The 21396-nt window shown below is 41.4% G+C and overlaps 1 protein-coding gene and 1 long non-coding RNA gene across 4 annotated transcripts in view; one reads left to right on the forward strand and one right to left on the reverse strand.

Annotated features, from left to right (window-relative positions):
• Positions 1-21396, forward strand: part of CHST9 (carbohydrate sulfotransferase 9) — a 369777-nt gene that overhangs the window by 249164 nt on the left and 99217 nt on the right. For all 3 annotated transcript variants that reach the window (XM_070050355.2, XM_051851321.3, XM_089305224.1), the window contains exon 5: positions 16871-16908. In XM_070050355.2, the coding sequence (XP_069906456.2) occupies positions 16871-16908 (38 nt within the window). The remainder of the gene's footprint in view (positions 1-16870; positions 16909-21396) is intronic.
• LOC149123761 (uncharacterized) lies at positions 9370-11588 on the reverse strand. Its single transcript, XR_016214080.1, has 2 exons — positions 11367-11588; positions 9370-9549 (listed from the first exon to the last, which is right to left on the reverse strand). It is a non-coding gene; the product is annotated as an uncharacterized LOC149123761 (long non-coding RNA).

The raw sequence follows: 21396 nt of genomic DNA on the forward strand, positions 1-21396 counted from the left end.
TGTAAAAAAAAAAAAAAAAAAAAAAAAAAAAAAGAAAGAAAGAGAAATTATCAATTCCCAACTTGACTCTCACTGGGATTAAACATGACAATAGGTCTGATCTGATTTCATCATCATTTAAAAAATCATCTATTATTTTTCACTTTATGTTTCTGTGTGGGAGCAAACTGTTGAAATCTTTACTTAATGTATGCTAAACTGATCTTCTGTATATAAAGAGAATCGAAAATGAATCTTGATGTGAATGGAAGGGGAGAGGGAGTGGGAAAGGGGAGGGTTGCGGGTGGGAGGGACGTTATGGGGGGGAAGCCATTGTAATCCATAAGCTGTACTTTGGAAATTTATATTCATTAAATAAAAGTTTAAAAAAAATGAAAAAAATGTGTCTTTAATTTAATTTTTCTGTAAACTTTTTGAAGTATCCTCATAAACAGGGGCCATTGAAAATGGCATAACTTGCAATTTCTGTCTATAGAATCTGAGTGAACAAACTCTCTGGAGGTAAATTAATGTCATGCTTGTGTTAGAAGAGCTGAGAGACTGACTAACAATCACAAAAATGAACAGTACTCCCAGCTAGTTCTAGTCTTAAGTAAGTAACTGTTGATATACAGAACAGATCACTGAAAAATCTACATTTATTGTCTATAGTTCCTGGAACTCTAAAAGCTAGCTGAGAAGAAAGACAAGCTGTCCCATCTGGGTGAAGTTAATATAGAAGAAAAATCAACTATCCCATTTGGATATTGGCTTGAGGGGTTTATTTTTTTCTTCTTTTTCTGGAGGGGGAGATGTTGATTTCTTGGTAGTGTTGTTTGATTTTGCTTTCTACGAAAAAAAATTCTTGCTTAAATTTACAGAGAAAGAAAATGACATCCCATTTCTATCAATTTCATTTTTCTTAAAAAAAAAACTGGAATTTCTCAACACTTCTAAAGTTAAACAGAAAGAGAACACTTACTTTTAATAAGAAAATGTATTCTGCTCTAAGAGATCATGAGACCCAATGTCTACCATTGATTGCTTATGTGGTTTCGTTTCATTTGCTGGGTAGTTCTAAGGCATTGAGAGGTCATCAGAGAGATTTAGAAACTGAGAGCACTTGGGATTTGTAAATTTAGCAGGAAATTAGTAAAGTTCAGTAGTTTTAGAAAGATCAATGGATGTAAAGGAAAGAAAATGAATTCGATTTTAAAATATTAGATGCCAGATTAAAATTCACCCCAAGAAGCATAAAAGGTAAATCAGAAAGGTGCATATGTTCCCTTCCCAAGGCATGTTTTGCATGACAGTCAGAACTGGCTCCTAGAGAGGCACCAGCCTCCCAGAGCTCCCAGTACTCTTGAAGTTCCTGCTGCCTGTGGCAACCAGCCTTCCCACAGGACTGAAAGCAGCAGGCTTCTTTCTCCTGTGCAGGGTGGTAGTCTACAGAATGGAGGCCAAGAGTAGAATTTGGATTAAAGTCTGCACATCTATAGCTTAAAGTAAATATAGGTTCCTGAGCAACTTAGTTGCATTTATTTGGCCAAGCTAAAGTTCTTGGGTAGTTGCTAATTATTTAAATTTGGCTAATTTTTTTCATTTTTGATTAATTATTTTTGACATTAAAGTGTGTGTGTGTGTGTGTGTGTGTGTGTGTGTATCATTTCTAATTCTTGCCCATGGTCCGTAGTCATTCCAGAATACAATAATTTGTTATCTTAAAATTTGTTCTTCTTCTTCTTAACCACATTTGAAAACAGTTCCCATCTGGATTTAAACAATGTAGTTTTTTCATCCTTAGCTGGGGAACCCTGTGATGTGAGGGAAAGAGAACTAAGAGTCATTACTGATGCCAGGTAAAGCTTTATACATTGTCAAAAATGATCCTGTAAGGATATTTGCTAGCCTTTTAATAATTTTATTTATCTAAAAAGAGTGACAGAAAGAGAGAGTGAGAAAGAGAGAGGGAGAGACACAGACCTTCCATCTACTGGTCCACTCCCCAAACAACCACAGTGGTCAGACTGGGCCAGAGGTAAGGCAGGAATCAGGAATTCCATCTGAGTCTCCCACATGGGTGAAAGGGGTTGAGCTACTTAGGCCATTTTCCACTACTTTCCCAGGTACAGTAGCAGGGACCTGGCTTGGAAGTGGAGCAGCCAGGACTCTGACTGGTGCTCTTCTATGAGATGCTGGCATCACAGGCAGTGGCTTAACCTGCTATAAGACAATGCTAACCCCTTTTAGTCTTATTTTACAGCTGAGGATGTTCAGGAATGCAGAAACTGGGATTCAGACCCAGACAATCGAGTTACCTGGTTCCCATTCTTTACCTTCATGGAAATCTGAGTTCTAAATCTGAGTTCTACATTCAGTTCTGCTGCTATGATGGTTGGGCTCCTGAGACAAGTTCCAAACTTTCATCAGCCTCAGTTTACAGATAGAAAAATCAGCCCAATTTTCTGCTAAAATGATTTCCTTTTAGTTCCACAGTCAGTAAGAACTTAAACTCCCAAGTCAAAGTTCTAGTTCCCAATAGTAAATCCTTGTGGTAATATAGAGAAAGGGTCTCTTCTTATTAACTGTGGATGATGTAAAGTTTTTATTCATCATCTGATTGTTCAAATATCAATAAAACACAACTGTTTTCCAAAATCCTCATCTTGGGACTTAGTTCTTTCTTTATATTTTGAGAGTCTTCCATCCTGTAGGCTCTTTTACCACTCTGTGGAAGATTGCCTGATCTTGACCTCTAACCTTTTCTGAGCTCTACCTTTGCTTTCCCAGGATGTCTTACCAGTATTTGAAACTAAACAAATACTAAAGTGAGGTTATAATTCCATCTTCTCCATAATCATCAAACATTTCTTTTAACTGACCTTATTTCCACCTTTGCATTAAAAGCATCTTTTTCCAAGAACCCAAGCTTCAAATCTCAGTTGCCTTTGACCCCTCTCATTCCCATTTCACTATCCCCCCGACCTGAAGTCCAGTCCACTCTAGTCATACCATGTGTCTCACATTCATCTATAATCTTCCATCTCCTTACTAGTACCCCACATCCTCACTCAAGCCACACCACTGTTAGACAGTTCCTCCTAAAACGCCATCTGGATCACCCCCTGGCTTAGAAGTCATCAAGGACTCCCTTCCCAGAAAGAGCAAATGCTTCCTTAAGTATTTGGAGGCCTCCATGATATTGGCCGATCATATACATGCTAAGATACTACTCTTCAGTCTCTTTGAATCACTTATTGTCCTTCACAAATGCAAAATTGAATTGAATGCTCAAGTATATTTATAGACAAGGAAAAGAAGCCAGCATTAATGCATCTGTCTTGGGCTGAATTAATTCCTGTGATTCTAGATCATTAACTGAAACTATTTTCAGTTATTGAGCCATCACTGTAGCCACTTCACATACTTTTTGCAATGAAATAAGGAATAATAATCAACAATTTACTTTTTCACCTCACAGACATAAAGTGTGCCAAGATGCTTTATTGCCTCTCTTTCACACATGTGTGCATATTTACACACATACATACATACCACACAACACAATCCACACATACACACAATCTAATTGCATCACAGCTGTCTTCGAAAAATGGATAACTGCATCTTCAGAGCAAAATTCTCTGATGGTGATGAGAATTAAGTCACTCATTATTATGATGTGGGTCATTGTTATTACTATTTCCATTATCATTTAAAGTCCAGATTTGGTGGCTGGCTTTTTCTGCAGAAGAGTTGCAAACAATGAATACAGATTTTAAAAATAAGAGATCAAGGCAGGAGCTACAAATGACACCTTAAAAAACCCTGTTCTCTAGATAGCTCTCAGTAGGGAATAAAAAGCAATTGATAGCTCTCTTTAGGACAAAAGTGGAGAGATAACATGTCTACACTATATATATTAGTACATGGTCTTCTTGGCCATCTGTCACAGAAACAGACTGACTTCCACCAACAGTTTACATCAAACTCATTTTCTAGACAAAGAAACTGAGGCTTGACAGGGAATGAAGTATCATCACCGGGAGGGCATCCTGAGCTCCCGTAATTCACTTTGCCCCTGGCTTCCTGCACTCCTCATCCTTTTTCTTCTCAGTGTTTCAGGGCATTGTTCCTTCAGTTTGCACTGAGTTGGTTGGAGGTAGGCACCATAGGTTTGATTGATACAGCAATTTGCATCTCAAGGCATCGCTCGATAAATACAGTGCAATGAAAGGCTACTCTCTCACAAGCCCATTTCCCCCTCTGGGCTGACTTTAGAAGCTCATTGATGTCACTTCCTTCCTCAGTCAGCAAGTGAATTTTCTTTAATTCTCAAGACCAGCTGTCCATGCTGTCAACAGAAAGTTATTAAAATTCCTTTAAAGCGAATAAAAATAGCCTAAAAGCAAATGCACTTGGAAACAGGAAAGAATCAGTATGCAAAGTCCACAAACCTCTGAGCAAAATAATGTTGATCCAACCAGAGATTTCAAACATTGTATATTCAAGATGCCAGGAAAAATAATTAAAAGATGCTAAACCACACACTCCTTAATCTTTTATTAGCAAAGGCTCATACAGTTAAGATGTATCCCCTAAATTCCATTCCTCTTTTTCAAATATGATGTGAATAAATTTGGGAAGGACTTAGGTTCCCCTTAAGTGGGATTCCCTGCTTTGTTTCTTGCATAAGCCAGAGAACATTTACGTCTCCACCAGGCTGAGGCCATCCACAAGAAGAGAAAAACATTATCATTAGCGGCACTCATCGTCTCTAGGGTCACAAAATAGTCACATCATTGTGTATTCCAATTTATTATAGTTTTAATGGCCAGAAAGAAGAGATCATTTTTCTTATATTTAAAAAGTTACAACTCACAGAAATGACCTATCTGGCTCTCATATCCCCCTAATCCTCAACTGTCTGACCTCAGTTAAAGGAAGGTGCATTCTTACCTCCCAGATCAACCCTTTCTTTACTGTTCAGTCTGCCAGCAACTGGGTACCTACCTTGTGGTCTGTGTAGAACCATACCTGTACCCAGGTCCCTCTAAAGCATAGGTGCATTTACTGCCACTTATATCACCTGCAGTCACCTGCCACTTCCGTATGCGTACAGATGCTGTGGATGCTAGGTTCACTCTGACCTGTTGCCAAGGAAACTTGTACCCAGCCTATCCTGAGAGCACAAGACACAGCCAGGTTTTTTACCTTAGGTTCCTGCCCAGATTCAGATTCAGCCTGTGCTGGTGCTAATGAGCTTCTCACCATCTGAGGCTACCCAGTGATACACACTACACAATGCAATTAAAAAGAGTCCTACGTACTTGCTATAACTGTGCTATAAACATCATTTTACTAAATATAAGTTGGGTGAATCTCAACTAAAAAGACAATTATAATGTTGTTGATCTTCAGGAAACTACAAATCATTTTTTTTTTTTTTTTTTGACAGGCAGAGTTAGACAGTGAGAGAGACAGAGAGAAAGGTCTTCCTTCCGTTGGTTCACCCCACAAATGGCTGCTATGGCCAGTGCGCTGCGCCAATCCGAAGCCAGGAGCCAGGTGCTTCCTCCTGGTCTCCCATACAGGTGCAGGGCCCAAGCACTTAGACCATCCTCCACTGCCTTCCCGGGCCACAGCAGAGAGCTGGACTGGAAGAGGAGCAACCGGGACAGAATCTGGTGCCCCAACCGGGACTAGAACCTGGGGTGCCAGCGCTGCAGGCGGAGGATTAGCCAAGTGAGCCAGGGGGCCGGCCCACAAATCATGATCTTTAAATAATCTAGAGTTAACTCAGTCCTTTAATTTCCATAATTTGGAACAGTTATTGTATGCCTCATGCAGAACTAGAGTACTCTAGGTGATACATAAAATATGTCATGATTCCTGTTATTAAGATACATAAAAATTCTTCAAAACCCACTTGGTTACTAACACAAAAAGTGCCACTATCACCAAAAAAAAAAAAAAGTATTTGGCATAGTCCAGAAGTCATCAGCAGTCAACTACAGGTCCCAATATAGTTTATTTAATTATTTAATTATTTTATTTTATTTTATGGTTGTAGAGGCAGAGAGAGAGAGAAATCTCCTGTCTGTTGGGCACTCCCCAAATGCTCAGAACACCTGAGCGTGGACCAGGCCAGAGCAAGGAGCCAGAAACAAAATCTGAGTCCCCCACATGGATATCAGGAACTCAACTAGTTGAGCCATCACATTTCTGCCTCCTAGGGTGCACGTTAGCAGGAAGCTGGAATTAGAAATGAAGCCAGAACTGGAATCCAAGACATTCTTATATGGGAGGTGGGTTCCCAAGCAGCATCTTAACCACTGCTCCAAAAGCCCACCCCCCATCTAATAATTTTTAACTCATAAACCTTGCATTTTACAGTGGAGCCAAGACCAGGAGCAACTGCCTTCAACATGTTGGAACTAGTCAAGACTCCACCCAAGGCAGGAGTTTGGCTTAGGGATTAAGACACCCTTATGCCAAATGAAAGTGCCTGGGTTTGAGTCCCTGCTCTGTTCCCAATTCAGCTTCTTGCTAATGCACAGCCTGAGAAGCAGTAGATGATGGCTCAAGTACTTGAATTCTGCTCCCCATTTGAAGACTGAGATGGGGTTTCAAGCTCCTGGCTTTTGCCTAGCCCAGCCCTGGCAATTGCAGGCATTTGGGGAGTGAACCAGCACATGGAATATCAATATCTCCCTCTCTCCTCTCTCCTCTTCTCTCTCTCTCTCTGACTTTCAAATAAATACTGTTAAAAAAAAAGAATCTTTGGGCCGGCTGTGTGGCGCAGTAGGTTAATCCTCCGCCTGTGGCGCTGGCATCCCATATGGGCGCCGGTTTGAGTTCCGGCTGCCCCTCTTCCAATCCAGTTCTCTGCTGTGGCCTGGGAAAGCAGTAGAAGATGGCCCAAGTCCTTGGGCTCCTGCACCCACATGGGAGACTGGGAAGAAGCTCCTGGCTCTTGGCTTCAGATCGGCGCAGCTCCGGCTGTTATGGCCATCTGGGGAGTGAACCCACGGAAGGAAGACCTCTCTCTCTGTCTCTCCCTCTCACTGTCTGTAATTCCACCTCTCAAATAAATAAATAAAATATTTTTTAAAAAAGAATCCATCCACTGAACTTCTTGTCAATGATTCTATAAATATGTTTTCAAAACGTGGCGGGGGGGGGGGGGTATCAGCGCTGAGCCATGTCCTAGAGATACAACAATAAACAAAGTGAACCTAGTCTTTGAAATGAAGGAGCTTACATTATAGAATAAAACATTGCCAAGTAGTAAGCAAATATACAAATAAGTTAGTTGCAAACTGTGTAAGTGCTGTGAAAGAAGCAAATAATGAACTGAGGTCAGGAATCCCAAAAAATGGATGACCAGGGATGAATCCCTGGGTTATTAACAATAAACTGACACTTTAAAAAACACAAAAGAGCCAGCCCTCCTAAGTTGGAGAAGTAACATGTACAAAGGACCAGAAATAAACTTGAGACCAAAGTTGTTAGAGGATAGGAAGGAAAATGAAACAACAAGGTATGAGAGCCAGTATTGTGGCCTACCAGGTTAAGCCATCACCTGCAGCACCAGCATCCCATATGGGTGCAGGTTTGTGTCCCAGCTGCTCCACTTCTGATAAGGCTCTCTGCTAATGCATCTGGGAAAGCAGCAGATGACCCAAGTCCTTGGGCCCCTGGTTCCGCGGGAAAAATCCAAAAGAAGCTCCTGGCTCCTAACATTGACCTGGCCCAAGCCCTTTTGGGGAGTGAACCAGCAGATGGAAGATCTCTCTCTCTCTTTCTCTCTCTCTCCACGTCTTGTTGTCTCTATGATCCTTCTTTCTGTATAACCCTGCATTTCAAAGAAATGAAGTAAAAAAAAAGAAAACAAGGTGAGGCTGAAAGGTGAGCAAGTCAAATAGTGCAGGGCATGTGAGATGTAGTAAGGAATGTGGAAAGAGCCAAAGTGGAAGTAGGGAGACCCTAGACGGGTAAAGTCACAACTCAGGGTCAAGGCATTGATGTGCTGAACAAGGTAGTGGCTCTGGACAGAACAGCATGACTTGCAGATATATTCTAAAGATGCAGGTATATTTCTCTTGCCCATGGACTTGTCTGCCCCTCCCCCCACAATGTCATTGGCTGCTATTGAGCTATTTTCTGGTCCCTGTGCCTTTGCATAATTAATGACTGCAGCTGTGTGCTCCTTTGCAAGGCAACGATGAAGCCTCTGTTCACCAAATTACCAAATCTGCCCCATTTCAGATCATTATATTTGTCCACTTCCCAAAATCCTCATCTTCCTTCTTTAAATACTCTTGATAGGGAAGTGGGGGGTGTATTATTACAGAATTCCACAGTTGCACAGTAACAAATCACTCTGCATGTACAGATGGATAATAAACATATTTGTATCCCAGGAAAAAGGAATAAGTTCATAGTCTCACCTCCTTTCCCTTCTTGTATTCCAACACTTCACATGCAGCACCTTCAAAGGTGCTTCAAAGCTAAAGCAGGCTATAGTGCAGAAGTAGACACTACCATGGAAAAGGTAGGAATAGAGCCAACAAGCTCTTTGGGAGCAGGGAACAAGCAGTTTGGGAGGAAGTGTCTTGTTCACATTGAGTCCCTGGGGCTCAGTACCCACAGATGACACAGGGTAGCTGATCAAACAGTATTTGTTGAGGAAGGGAATAAATATAGCCTGAGCCAACTCTTTCTGATCTTTATTCCCTACCTCCATTGGTTACTTACTTCTTTATAATATTTATTCAACATGGTCTGTTTATTTTTCCTCTATATCCCACCTCATTTCTACCTCCCTGGTCTAGGTGCCAATCCATCACCTAGTTTATCCACCACACAAAAGTCCCCTGCTGCTTCTCCAATTTCTCTGTCTACTCTGTCCCATGTATTCACCAGTTTAATTCTCCTTCATATCATGCCCTTGATGAAGAAAACATTATTGTCCCCAAATTATCTACTGCTACAAACATAAGGCAAGTCGCTTGTTCTCAGATCTCCCAAACCTGCCTGTGTGATACTACACTCCTCTTCTCTAATCATTTCATGATTCTCTTCACATTCTATGCATTTTTGAAGGTCTGATTCATGTTCTACCTTCTCATGATTCTAATGCATACATCCCAAGGATTGATCCTGTAACCAAACTTGCAGTAGTCCCTCATCATTCGCACGGGGATATGTTCCAAGACCCTCAAACAATGCCTGAAACCATGGATAGTACCAAAACTATATATGCTATGTATTTCTCCTATACATACATACTATGATAAGGTTTAATATATGTTAGGATCAATAAGAGATTAACAACAATAATAAAATACAACAACATGCTATAACAAAAGTTATTTAAAACTTGTGAACTGTTCATTTTTGGAATTTTCCATTTAATATTTTCAGAGCATGGTTAACCACAAGTAACTGAAACCTAAAAACTGGGGGCCAGCTCTGTGGTATAGTAGATTAAGCCTCCACCTGCAGCACAGGCATCCAGTTTGTGTCCCAGCTGCTCCTCTTCCAATCCAGCTCTCTGCTTGTGGCCTGGAAAGCATAGAAGATGCAGGATGTAAGGCCTCTCTCTTTGTCTCTCCCTCTGTCTATAACTCTGCCTCTCAAATAAATAAATATATTTTTTAACATGGAAAGCAAAACTGCGGATTAAGAGAGGACTACTATATTTTAGAGTTCTTGTATTCATCATTTCTTTAAGCATTTGCTCATACATGCCTACATCCAAATGATGTTCTTTAAATCCCTTAAGTAAAAGGCTAATAATAAATCAATTTAAAATGTAATCTGAGTTGTTCCTCACATATTTCTGCACAAGCTCAAGGGAGTATGAAAGTGTCTAATGGCAGCACATGTCCTGGAAACTTATTTGTTCCCTAAGACCAATCACATCAGTGGTTCCTCCTCTGTATGCCCTTAGCAGGTCACTCATAACTCTATTAAAGCACTTCAGGGAGTGATTGCAGTTTTTTTCTGCTTACCTCACTCATGCTTGAGCCTGACCTTCTTGAAGGCAGGTGTCCTGCTGTAGTTATCTTTGCATATCCAGCTTTTAAGAGGTATCTGACATAGTGAACGTATTGTATTTTTTAGGATGAAACAATGCTCTATTATGTTCCTACCTTCAGTTCAATAAATATGGTGAAATGGCTGGATAATGAGTGAGTGTCTGGTTTTGAAGGACCAAAGTGCTATCCATAGGAGATGGAATCTGTGAAAATCTTTCGTGTGTTAGAGCTCACCATTCAAAATAGACTTTAAACTGAAGATTTTTGCAGACTGTGCATGGCCAGAGAAAGTCTGTTAGCCTCCTACCTTTTCCCATTTTGCTGTGCGTTGGCATTTTTCTGAAGAGCAGATACCTAGCTCTTCTTACACTCCCAAAAGGGGCCTGTTTCCTAAAAGAGCTAGAACCACTGCTTTAAACTGTTTAGGCAGCAAAAGCACTTCCCCTGGAGTTTTAGTCAGTTTGAGGTGATTAATCAAACTACTTAACAATGGGAAGGACTAGTGAATCTCACTGCAAGTGTCTGGAGGATTTGAGTCAGTTGTCCTTGAATTATAAATCTCAGAGAAGCAGGTCTGCTCAGTGGTGAGAGTGGGTTGGAGGCATCTGTACAAATTCCATTCCGAAAGCTCGTGAGTAGAAGTAGACAGCAGTGTCTCAACCCCATCTTCATCATGGGATGAACCAACCATGTCCCCACCTTTCCTCTGAAGTCACTGGGCTAAGGCGGTGGGGATAGCTTTGTCTGCACTCTGCTTAAGCTGCCACTTCAACAACCTTGCCAAGTAGGCTTATTTTCTCCCCTTCTAGTGCACACTGAACTAGATCCAGAGGGACAAGACCCAAATATGAAACAACCATGACTTATTTTATCCTGAAAAATCAGCTGTTGCTAAGCATGAAGAGTGGCTATGTTGATCCTTAGAGTGCTGGGTGTCCTGTCACTGGTAGAACTTGTAAATTTGAACAAGTTTCTTCAAGTATCTAAGCCCTGGCCACCTAAAACATATTTTAAAAACAAAAACAGAAGTAAGAATTGTTAGCACACACAAGGGATCTGTGCACTTGGGGTGTCACAAAATAATTAGCCTCAAGGAGGAGTTACTCAGAGGAAAGCACTACTGACTTGTGACAACTAAAGGAGATGGTGGGAAGGGAAGGTAGAGTTTCCTAAGGAAGCTGCGTCCCTGAGATGCAGTTTGCCAGGGCTTTTCTAGAAAGGGTCAGGGAAGCATCCAGGATGTAGGCAAGGGGAGTACAGTGGCCAGTCCTGCTCAAGCCACACCCATTCATACCTTATGTATTCACAACCCCAACTCACACTGGTTTCTTGCAAACATACCTGATGGACTGATGATCCTCCCAGGTCAGTGTTGCAAGGTAAGCCCTCCTGGGACAAATTCTCTCTTAAGGAAACTTTCAGATTCTCTGCCAAAGTCACACACTCTCCATTACAGAGCTCTGCTTCCTGGGTTGTTCCAGGGATAGAACGTCTGTGAAGTGCCAGACCAAGGCCTCACACACAGCAGTTCCTCAGCCACCATGGGCTCCCTTCCCTGTCCCCTGAGGAAGAGACAAAATGGAACAGTATAACACATTTTCCTTTGCTTCCTCTTATTGCTGTAACAGATTGCCACACATGTGATGGGTTAAAACAACACAAATGTGCTAAGCTTAACAGTTCTGCAGGTCAGAAGGGTTTCACCAGACTGGAGTCAGCATGTCTGCAGAGCTGGCTCTTCCTGGCAGCTGTAGGGGAGAAGACATTCCTTCCCTTTTTCAGATTCCAGATACTGCCCACAGCCCTTGGCCCATGGTCCCCTCCAACAGCTGCATCCCCCTAACCTCTGCTTCCCATATCTAATCACCTTCTCTCACGACCTCCACCCTCTTTCTCCTCTTATGACACAGGATACATCCAAATAACCCACAAATACTCTTCCCATCTCTAGATCCCTAACCTGGCCACATTTTATTTCTTTTTAAAGATTTATTTTATTTATTTGAAAGACAGAGTTACACAGAGAGGTAGAGACAGAGAGGTCTTCCATCCGCTGGTTCATTCCCCAGATGGCCGCAACAGCAGGAGCTGTGCTAATCCAAAGCCAGGAGCCAGGAGCTTCTTCTGGGTCTCCCATGTGGATACTGGGGCCCAAGGACTTGGGCCATCTTCTACTGCTTTCCCAGGCCTTAGCAGAGAGGTGGACCAGAAGTGGAGCAACTGGGACTAGAACCAGCACCCATATGGGATGCCAGAGCTTCAGGCCAGGGCTTTAACCTGCTGTGCCACAGCGCTGGCCCCATAACCTGGCCACATTTTCAAAGTCCCTGTACCATGGAAGATACCAGATTCACAGGTCCTGGTGATTGGGAAGTGGGCAGTTTGGGAACCATTATCCTATCATTGCCATGTGAGCTTCCAATCTGTAGATACTTTCACTTTGATTATGGGAACAAGCAGCAGAAGATGGCCCAAATACATGGGCACCTGCACCCATGTGGGACACCTGGAAGAAGCTTTTGACTCCTGGCTTTGGTTTGGCCCAGTGCTGGCCATTGAAGCCATTTGGGGAATGAACCAGCAGATGAAAGATCACTCACTCTTGCTTTCTTTCTCTCCCCTTCTCTCTCTGTATCTCAGCCTTTAAATATTTAAATAAACAAATAAATCATTTAAAAAAAGTTAAATTAGTCACAGTATGAGATTAACAATAGCTAGCAAGAAAATAATTCTAACAGTATACTATAATAAAAGTTGTTGAAAACGTATGAATTGCTAGTCTCAGCTGTCTGAAACTGTACTTGGCCTTCCCAGCTACTTGAAACGCCCTTTTCTTATCCATTGCCTGTAAAATGTATACTCACTTCATTTTTTTTTTTTTTTTGACAGGCAGAGTGGACAGTGAGAGAGAGAGAGAGACAGAGAGAAAGGTCTTCCTTTTTTGCCGTTGGCTCACCCTCCAATGGCCACCGCGGCCGGCGCATCGTGCTGATCCGAAGCCAGGAGCCAGGTGCTTTTCCTGGTCTCCCATGCGGGTGCAGGGCCCAAGCACCTGGGCCATCCTCCACTGCACTCCCGGGCCATAGCAGAGAGCTGGCCTGGAAGAGGGGCAACCGGGACAGAATCCGGTGCCACGACCGGGACTAGAACCCGGTGTACCGGTGCCGCAAGGCAGAGGATTATCATTTCATACTAATCCTCACAAATCTATGGAGGGATGGATTTGATCAACTCTTCACAATAGATGGACATGCAGGCCAGAGCATTACCTAACTGGCCCCAAATCAAGCAATTCATGACTGGCAGCACTGTAATTAGACAACAGGATGCCATCCAGCCCTCCTTCTAGAGTTTAGTGGGCTGCCACATTATTAGGATCCACTGATCTGATTGTTTTAGCTTTTAGTGTTCTCTTGAATCCCTCCAGATTTTCCTTGTTCTCTAAGGAAACAAAAGTAAGATTTTGCAGCCACCCCTGACACCCCAGTGTCTACACTCTCCAGATAGAAATCAAAGTTGAATGCTCATTTAAAATTGCAAATCTGTGCATGTAATTGTTAAGTTCTCTACCCATATCCTGGTCTAAATCCCTTTAATGAATGACTTTGCACTGCTCTTGGGATGATCATAATCTCTCAAAAACAAAGATGAGCATTTAGCACAGTGGTTAAGTCACCAGTTTGGAACTCACACCCTACATTGGAGTGCTAGGTTTTGAGCCCCAGCTCCACTTCCAGCTCCAGCTTCCTGCTAATAACGTGCTTCATGAGAGACAGCAAGTAATGGCTCAAGGAGATGGGTCACGGATACCCATATGGGAGACCCATATTGAATTCCTAGTGCCTGACCCTGCCCAGGCTGTTTTAGACATTTGGGGAATGAACAAGAAGGTAGAAGATCTGCCTGTCAGTCTCTCTGCCTTTCAAATAAATAAAACTAGTAAATGAATAGTGTACATGGGCTTACTGCTCTGTTCCCTGCCCTTCTGTCCAATGTCTCCTCACTCCAACCCCTCTCAGTCCCAACTCCAGCCACAGTGGTTTCCTTTCTGTGCCTGGAATGCACCAGATGCCCCACCCCCACCCCAGGGCCTTTGCACATGACTCTTTCTTTGCACACATTTTTTTCCTGTCTTCTTGGCAAAGAAAATTACTTATCACTTCTCAGATTTCAGTCCAAATGTCATTCCTTCAGGGAGGCCAAATTTGAATACTGGTGATCTGTCTATTCCAAAAAGCCAAGTTTTTCCCGCAAATAATGCTGCCTCTCTTTAAACACTGTGCATATAATCTGACAAGAGAAATACAAATAGTAAAACACATAAAGAGTATCTGATGGAACAATGTCCTTTTAAAATGAAGAAAATTGGCCCTTGTAATTTGGAAACTACATGTTTGTCACTGGGCATTTGCAGATGACAGCATGATCCAAAAGCCCACCCTTAATTCTGCTGTTCCATTTCCTGTATTCCTTAGACTTCTACTGTATCCTGTATGGCACCTAGCCTGGCACTCAAACTTACTAAAGTTTTTGTTTAAAAGATTCATTTTATTTATTTCAATGGCAGAGAGAGAGAGAGAGAGAGACAGAGACAGAGACAGAGAAAGAGAGATCTTCCACCACTGGTTCACCCCCAAAATGACCACAATCATCAGGGTGGCAGGTGCCCAGGTACTAGGGCCATCTTCTGCTGGTTTCACAGGCACAGGCACACTAGCAGGGAGCTGGATTCAAAGAGGAGCAGCCAGGACTCAAGCTGGTGCTCATATGGAATGCAGGCATCACAGGATGCAACTTAATCCACTGTACAACAATGGTGGCCCCCTTAGTAAAGTTTTAAAGTATACTCACTATCAGATGATTAATTGATGGGCAAGTTCCACTTATTGCATATTTTTTAGGAAACAGGTTGGTAGTTTCTTACACAACTAAACGTACAAATACCATTCAATCCAGTAATTGTACTTCTAGTCATTTATTCCAAGGAACTGGAAATTTATGTTCACCTAAAACCTGTACAGAATATTTATGGCAGCTTTATTCATAATGGCTAAAATCTAGAAACTACCTAGATATCCTTTATCAGGTAATTGTCTAAATGCTCTGGGGTACATCCACTTCATTGATATATACTATATGATTTCATATGTACAATGTCTTTGAAATAATAAAATGCTAGAAATGAAGAACAGAAGCGTGATGGCCAGGGGTTGAGGAGGGGATGGAGGTGAGAAAGAGATGATGTGGCAATAAAAGGACAACAGGGAGGTAATTACAATATTCTTTCCTTGACTGTATCAATGTCAATATCTTGGTTATAATAGTGTGCTATAGATTTTTAAGATTTACCAGTGGGGAAGATGTGTAAAAGATACGGTAAATCTCTCTGTAGTATTTCTTACAACTATATATGATCAACAGTTACGTCAATTAAAGATTAAAGGTTTTTTTGAAATGGACACATTCAATAAAGTATATGGGACACACTGAGGTGTTCACAAACACATATACCTATGGTGCCACAAAATTTCTTCTTTCCTTTTTTCTCTGGTGGTTTTGTTGTTATTTCTGTATTTTTTAAAGATTTATTTATTTATTTATTTGAAAGTCAGAGTTACAGAGAGGCAGAGGCAGAGAGAGAGGTCTTCCATCCACTGGTTCTGCAATGGCTGGAGCTGTGCCAATCTGAAGCCGGGAGCCAGGAGCATCTTGCGGGTCTTCCACGTGGATACAGGGGCCATCTTGTACTGCTTTCCCAGGCCATAGCAGAGAGTTGGATCAGAAGTGGAGCAGCTGGGACTTGAACTGGTACAGGCGGCAGCTTTACTCGCTATGCCACAGTGCCAGCCCCTGTATTTATTATTACTAAGGATTTTATTTCCTTCTACTTCTGATGGACATGATATTGATCATTTTGAGGCTGTTTTCACAATGGGTGCCATTTATTATTTTAGAACCCTTATTCTGTAAGTCCCTCTGTGGCCTTTTATACATAGCTCTGAATTTTCTCTATCATGACCAAGATACCACTTAAAGAACTACTGGTTTGTACTTCAATATCTGGCAGTTCTGCAACAACAAAGTAGAATAGTATCTTCATCATTTCACACATAGGAGAGTTTGTAAAGGCAGCACTCTGCCCCCTGCTACCTCAAATCTCCTTGTCTGGTTCTCAAGGTTCATGAGCTCAGTGTTAGTATTGTACTTCAACAAGTGGCCATTGTTCAGAAACCTTTGATGATTGGCTGTTGATCAAATTTATCTTTGGTCCTTTTCATCTTGCCATCATTTCTTTGCCAAAGTTTAATACATTCTGCTGCTATCACCCTCATTGGATTCCCACTTTATTTTTTGTTATCTTTGCCTAATGCAGTTTATGTTTTGAATTTTTTTCCCATTTACTGGAATAATTTTAAGTGTCTATATTGTGATGTAAATCCCTGATCAGAGAACACATGCCTGCTATGGGAGGCTTATTTCATTTTATTTTCACTTTATTTGAAAGGCAGAGAGACAGACAGAGATCTGGTTCACTTCCCAAAGCCTCCAGCAGCCAGGGCTGCACCAGGCAAAAGCCAGAGTCAGGACACAATCTGTGTCTCCCACATGAGACCCCTATATTTGAGCCATCATCTGCTGCTTCTCAGTGTGCACATTAATAGGAAGCTAGATTCGAAGCAGAGGAGCCAGGACTTGCACCAGACACTCAGGAAATGCAAGTATTCCAAGAAGTGACTTAACCACTGTATCCCTAGAGTTTTGACTAAGGAGAAAGCAGGCTCAGTTCAGCATTTTATTCATTTTTCATGCTTTCATGTAAACTTTCTTTCTGCTTTCTCTTTCAGTGACTACAGAAAAAACCCAAGAACATACCACCAAGCAGGTATTTTCTTATCATAAAATGTAATATAGACTTTTGTTTTAATTTTTACTAATTAAACATTTGTAAATGTAAAACAAAAGGGTATTATTGGATATGAGAATAAACCAGTCACATGTGGATGAACACACACTTTCTTTGTCTCCCTCTACCCCAATCTACCCAAAAAAATGGCAAACAATATACAAACAGAATCTTCCAGTTCTAACTTGTAAGTGTTCTCCTGATCATATTGTTGCCTCTGTATTGATACTATCATGGCAGCAAACAGAGACTTCCATCTGTGACTCTACTCTGCAGCTTGCTCCCAAATAGCTAAAAACTGAACCCCTATCAGTGGAAATGTACCCCCAGTTGACTTTCCATTGACATCTTTCATTTCTACTCACAGTTAGCCAACACCCTCCTTGTACTTCACTACCTTCTTACTTTTTATATTTTTGGTAGACATAGTCTTGGACCCATGATCACACATACAAACCAAGACTGACCTTCACTGGAAGCCTGCCTTACCCCTTTCTACCTTCTCTGTCCATAGGCCACTTTAGCTGCTATTTCTGCACATGCTGCCTGTGCACTAGATTCCAAGAATGCAGACACTGGCCTGGAGCAAAATATGTTCAGATTTCACTCACAGATACAAATCTGGATGTCTGTTTTCTTCCTCCTCTGGCATAAATTATAACTCGTCCTTGCCAAGGAGAAGAATGGTAAATCTACTTTTGCCCAAGCAAGGGTACATTTTTCTAGTGTACTCCAAGAGAATTTACAATTCTAGATCCCACTGTTAATGCACCCAAAGTTTAGGTTAGGTTCTACCAGATATCCTGCAAATCATCAAGCTTTGAACATGGTTAACTCACTTGACTAATATAATATACCACAGATTTAGTGGGCAGAATTGGAGGTCTCTCAGGCATCATTTGGCTTTTGAATTTAATTGTAAATGTTGACTTATAGGAACACCCACTTTTATACTTGAAATTGTCATCATTGTGTAATAGCAAAATCAGTTGGCCTTTCCAAATAGTTTATTTGCCTTCTGAATTTAGTTTCTTTATCATTGTGTTTTCAACTATTTGTACTGGTATGTACTCAAGGTAGTTTCATAACTGCAGTCGAGTTTATTGGTGTCATTTTTATTTATTTAAGTCACATAGGGGATATATTTCCTTATAAAAATACCTATTTATCACATTAATGTAACATGTAAAAGCAGTTGGTCAAAAATATATTAAGACCACTTCTTATGGGCAAATTTTCATTTCCATGTCTTCCTTACTTTTGCATTTGGCTAAAATAATAGAACATACAGACACCAAGACAGAACAGCAAATATGTACTGAAAATCTTACGCATTGATTTGATGCCAGATAAACGTATAATAGTTTCCATTCCCAATAACCAGGTGAAATTCTTTGGACTTTAACATATGAAGGAAGAGCCTTAATATTTTGTTTATACAGTCATTTCCAGAACAGATAGTTATATTATGCAATCGTTGTCTGCCAGCTTATGTTTCTAATCCTATAATGGAATTTCTATTCATTCTCCCAAGGAAGGAGGTACTCCCACACTGAACACCGCACTCTCAATACAATTCAAAGAGGCATCATACACTTTTAACTTCTCTAAAATCTGCAAAGAGTCATCACCTTTTTTCACAACACTGGCACCAAAACAATCTGGCTCTTGAAAAACATTTTTGAAAACTCACTTTGGATAATCAATGTGGTATTCTTTCTCTGAAAAGAATGTAAAATGGAGCACTGCTGAGTGCTAATCTTGCCTCTAAATCCTTCCCACTAGGCACCAGAGACTGTGTAATTACACTGAAATTGAAAATCAAGTCCTTCTTTTGTTTCCATTAGTCAGGCTATGAGCTGTGCACCAGTGTGAGAATCAGGGTTGGAGTGGAGGGGAAGCTCTAGCCTGCTGGCCAATATCCAGTGTGTGTTTTTAGACCACAGCTATTTTGCCACACCTGAGCTCTGAGAACAACTATTTGAGCCCTCTGGAGGAAATGCTGGATGCTTTCCTGTGTGATTCACTGGGGAAATTAGTATGCTTTTCAAAAGTAACTTGTTAACGCAGCTTGTTTACAAGAAGAGGACAAAAATGTGCAGTGAACTGTTTGGCAGCTCATGTCCCATTCTGGGATGAATGCATGGCCCATTTTTTTTTCAGCTGTCTCTTTGGCAAGTCAATGCTATAATAATTTACTATCTGAAAAAAAATTGTTCCTTGTAAGCACTGAAATCTTTAGGTTTTGGGAATAATTTTTGAAATGGTAGATTAAAGATAATTCCTTACAACACTACCAAAAAATTCTTTCACAATGAAATTAAAATATGGTCAGCATGATAATGGGAAAACTGAATGTAAAAAATTTTTAATTTAACTTTTGGAAACTACTTTGTTAACCATTGAAACTTAGAGTAAATTAATCCCTTCTGTTTATGTCTTTTCCTATAGTAGATCCTTGAAACTCAGTGTGAAGAAAATGTCTGGTGATTGTGCAATTAGGTGACAAAGAGGAACACTAAATATGTGGGACTATTTCATGTTCATCTCGTGGAGAATATTCACAATTCAATGACCACTCTGAGAAAACTTTGTCTTCATTTATTACCTTATCACCACCAGCATACCAATATAACTAAATGTTTGTTTCTTAGCACTATCAGAACTAACGGTCAAACTGTGTGGCTTAAAACCACAAAAAGTATTGACTCACAATTCTCAAGTCCAGAAGTCCACAATCAAGTTGTCACCAGGGCCAGGCTCCTTCTGAAACCTTTAGGGAAGAATGCTTCCTTGCCTCTTCTTTGCTTCTGGTGGTTGCCAAAAATCCCTGGCATTCCTTGGCTTGTAGTCTCACCACTCCAATCTCTGCCTATGCCATCACATGGCTGCTCCCCTCCCCCAGCATATCCCTCCTCTTTCTGGACAGTCTCCAGCCATGTTGGCTTAGGGCCCACACTCATAACATGATGACTCTGTAAAGACCCCATTTCCAAATAAGATTACATTCATGGATATTGGACTAATAATTCAACACATTTGTTTGGGGGACACAATTCAATCCATAACAAACCAGAACCTCAGACATCTACACTCCCTCCATCCTTTTGACTACTGAGCACTTTTGGTGTGATCTTTGCATGCCTCTCCAGTCCAGCAGCTCCTCACCATGGCCCCTGCTTCAGTCCAGGCTCCACTTCCGTTGCTTAGTGGCTGCCCAAGGCTCTCCTGTCAGTCTCACCACATTTCTGTTCATCTTTCATTCTGCTGAGGTTTGCTTTCTAAATAACAACCTTGTATCCCTTCTCCATTGAAAACAAATTCGAAAAATCTCCCCCATGTTTAACAGCAGTTATTAACCTTGCTTGTGCAATGCAATCTCATTTTAAATTTATAAGCACAGATCACGAAACCCCAGCCCCAACTCCAGGCCCAAGCAGTTCTAGATGGGTAGTTGTAGAGAGTTGGGTCCAGACATAGCACATCCATTAGACCAGACCAGGACAGTCATGTGCTTTACATGGCTCCAGACATCACAAACCCAGCAATACAGAGATGTGAGTATTTTTTTTTTCCTTCTAGGTCTCATGTTTAATAGTTTTATATCCAATTGAGCACACATGAAATCTGGTAGAAAGACATAGCTGCTGAATTGGGCCCTTTGTTTAGACAGGGTAGGACTGGACTGGGACATAAAAAGCACAGCTTGTGCTTGGCAGATCCAGAGAAAGAGGCTGCTCTGGTTTCGCAAAATGAGGGGATAGATGGACAGATCGTGTTCCCCAGGAAGCTGTACTCCAGGCTCCTGCTGGGTTGGGGGAGGGGTGAGTGGAATGGATATATATAGTTTTGGATAGGGCTTAGAACCTCCTGGCAATCTGTAGTCAGAAAACTGAGGCTTGAAATAAGAGAACCTGCTCTGTAGTCACCTGGAGACCTGATTGAGGCATTCCCCAGCCTTGATGGGGGTAGGGATGGTCACTTCCCAGGAGTTCCCCAGCTGGGTTCCAGCTTCCACCCTGCCCTCTCCTTGAAGATATATGGGACCACCTAGGGAATCTAGTTGGCAGAATGGCTTTCAAGAAGAGAGGCCTTTCAGAGCAATGAAGCAGGCCACAGACCTGGGTGGGAACAAGGACCAAGTCTTGGGTATAGCCCCCTCTAACACAGAAGTATTTGCACATCCATCTATACTCCTGTTCTAGGCCCCACCAATACTGGGGGCAATCCCACTGGACATCTACAACATTAAAAACTCAATATATGATTCTAGTGATTTAAGATTTAACAAACACATGCCTGCTGTCTACAGAGTAAATTCCTAACATTATGAAATCCAAGGCCACATGATTCTGTGCTTGGTTGGTGAAGATACTCCCCACCGTCCTAGACTTAATTCCCGCTCTACTCTTTTATATAAAACTTCTGTGTCCTTTATGAAACAATTCCACCAACATACCAACCTCC

This window comes from Oryctolagus cuniculus, chromosome 10 (assembly GCF_051225735.1).
Source record: "Oryctolagus cuniculus isolate XC-2025 breed Fujian yellow rabbit chromosome 10, ASM5122573v1, whole genome shotgun sequence".
NCBI classification, from domain to species: Eukaryota; Metazoa; Chordata; class Mammalia; order Lagomorpha; family Leporidae; genus Oryctolagus; species Oryctolagus cuniculus.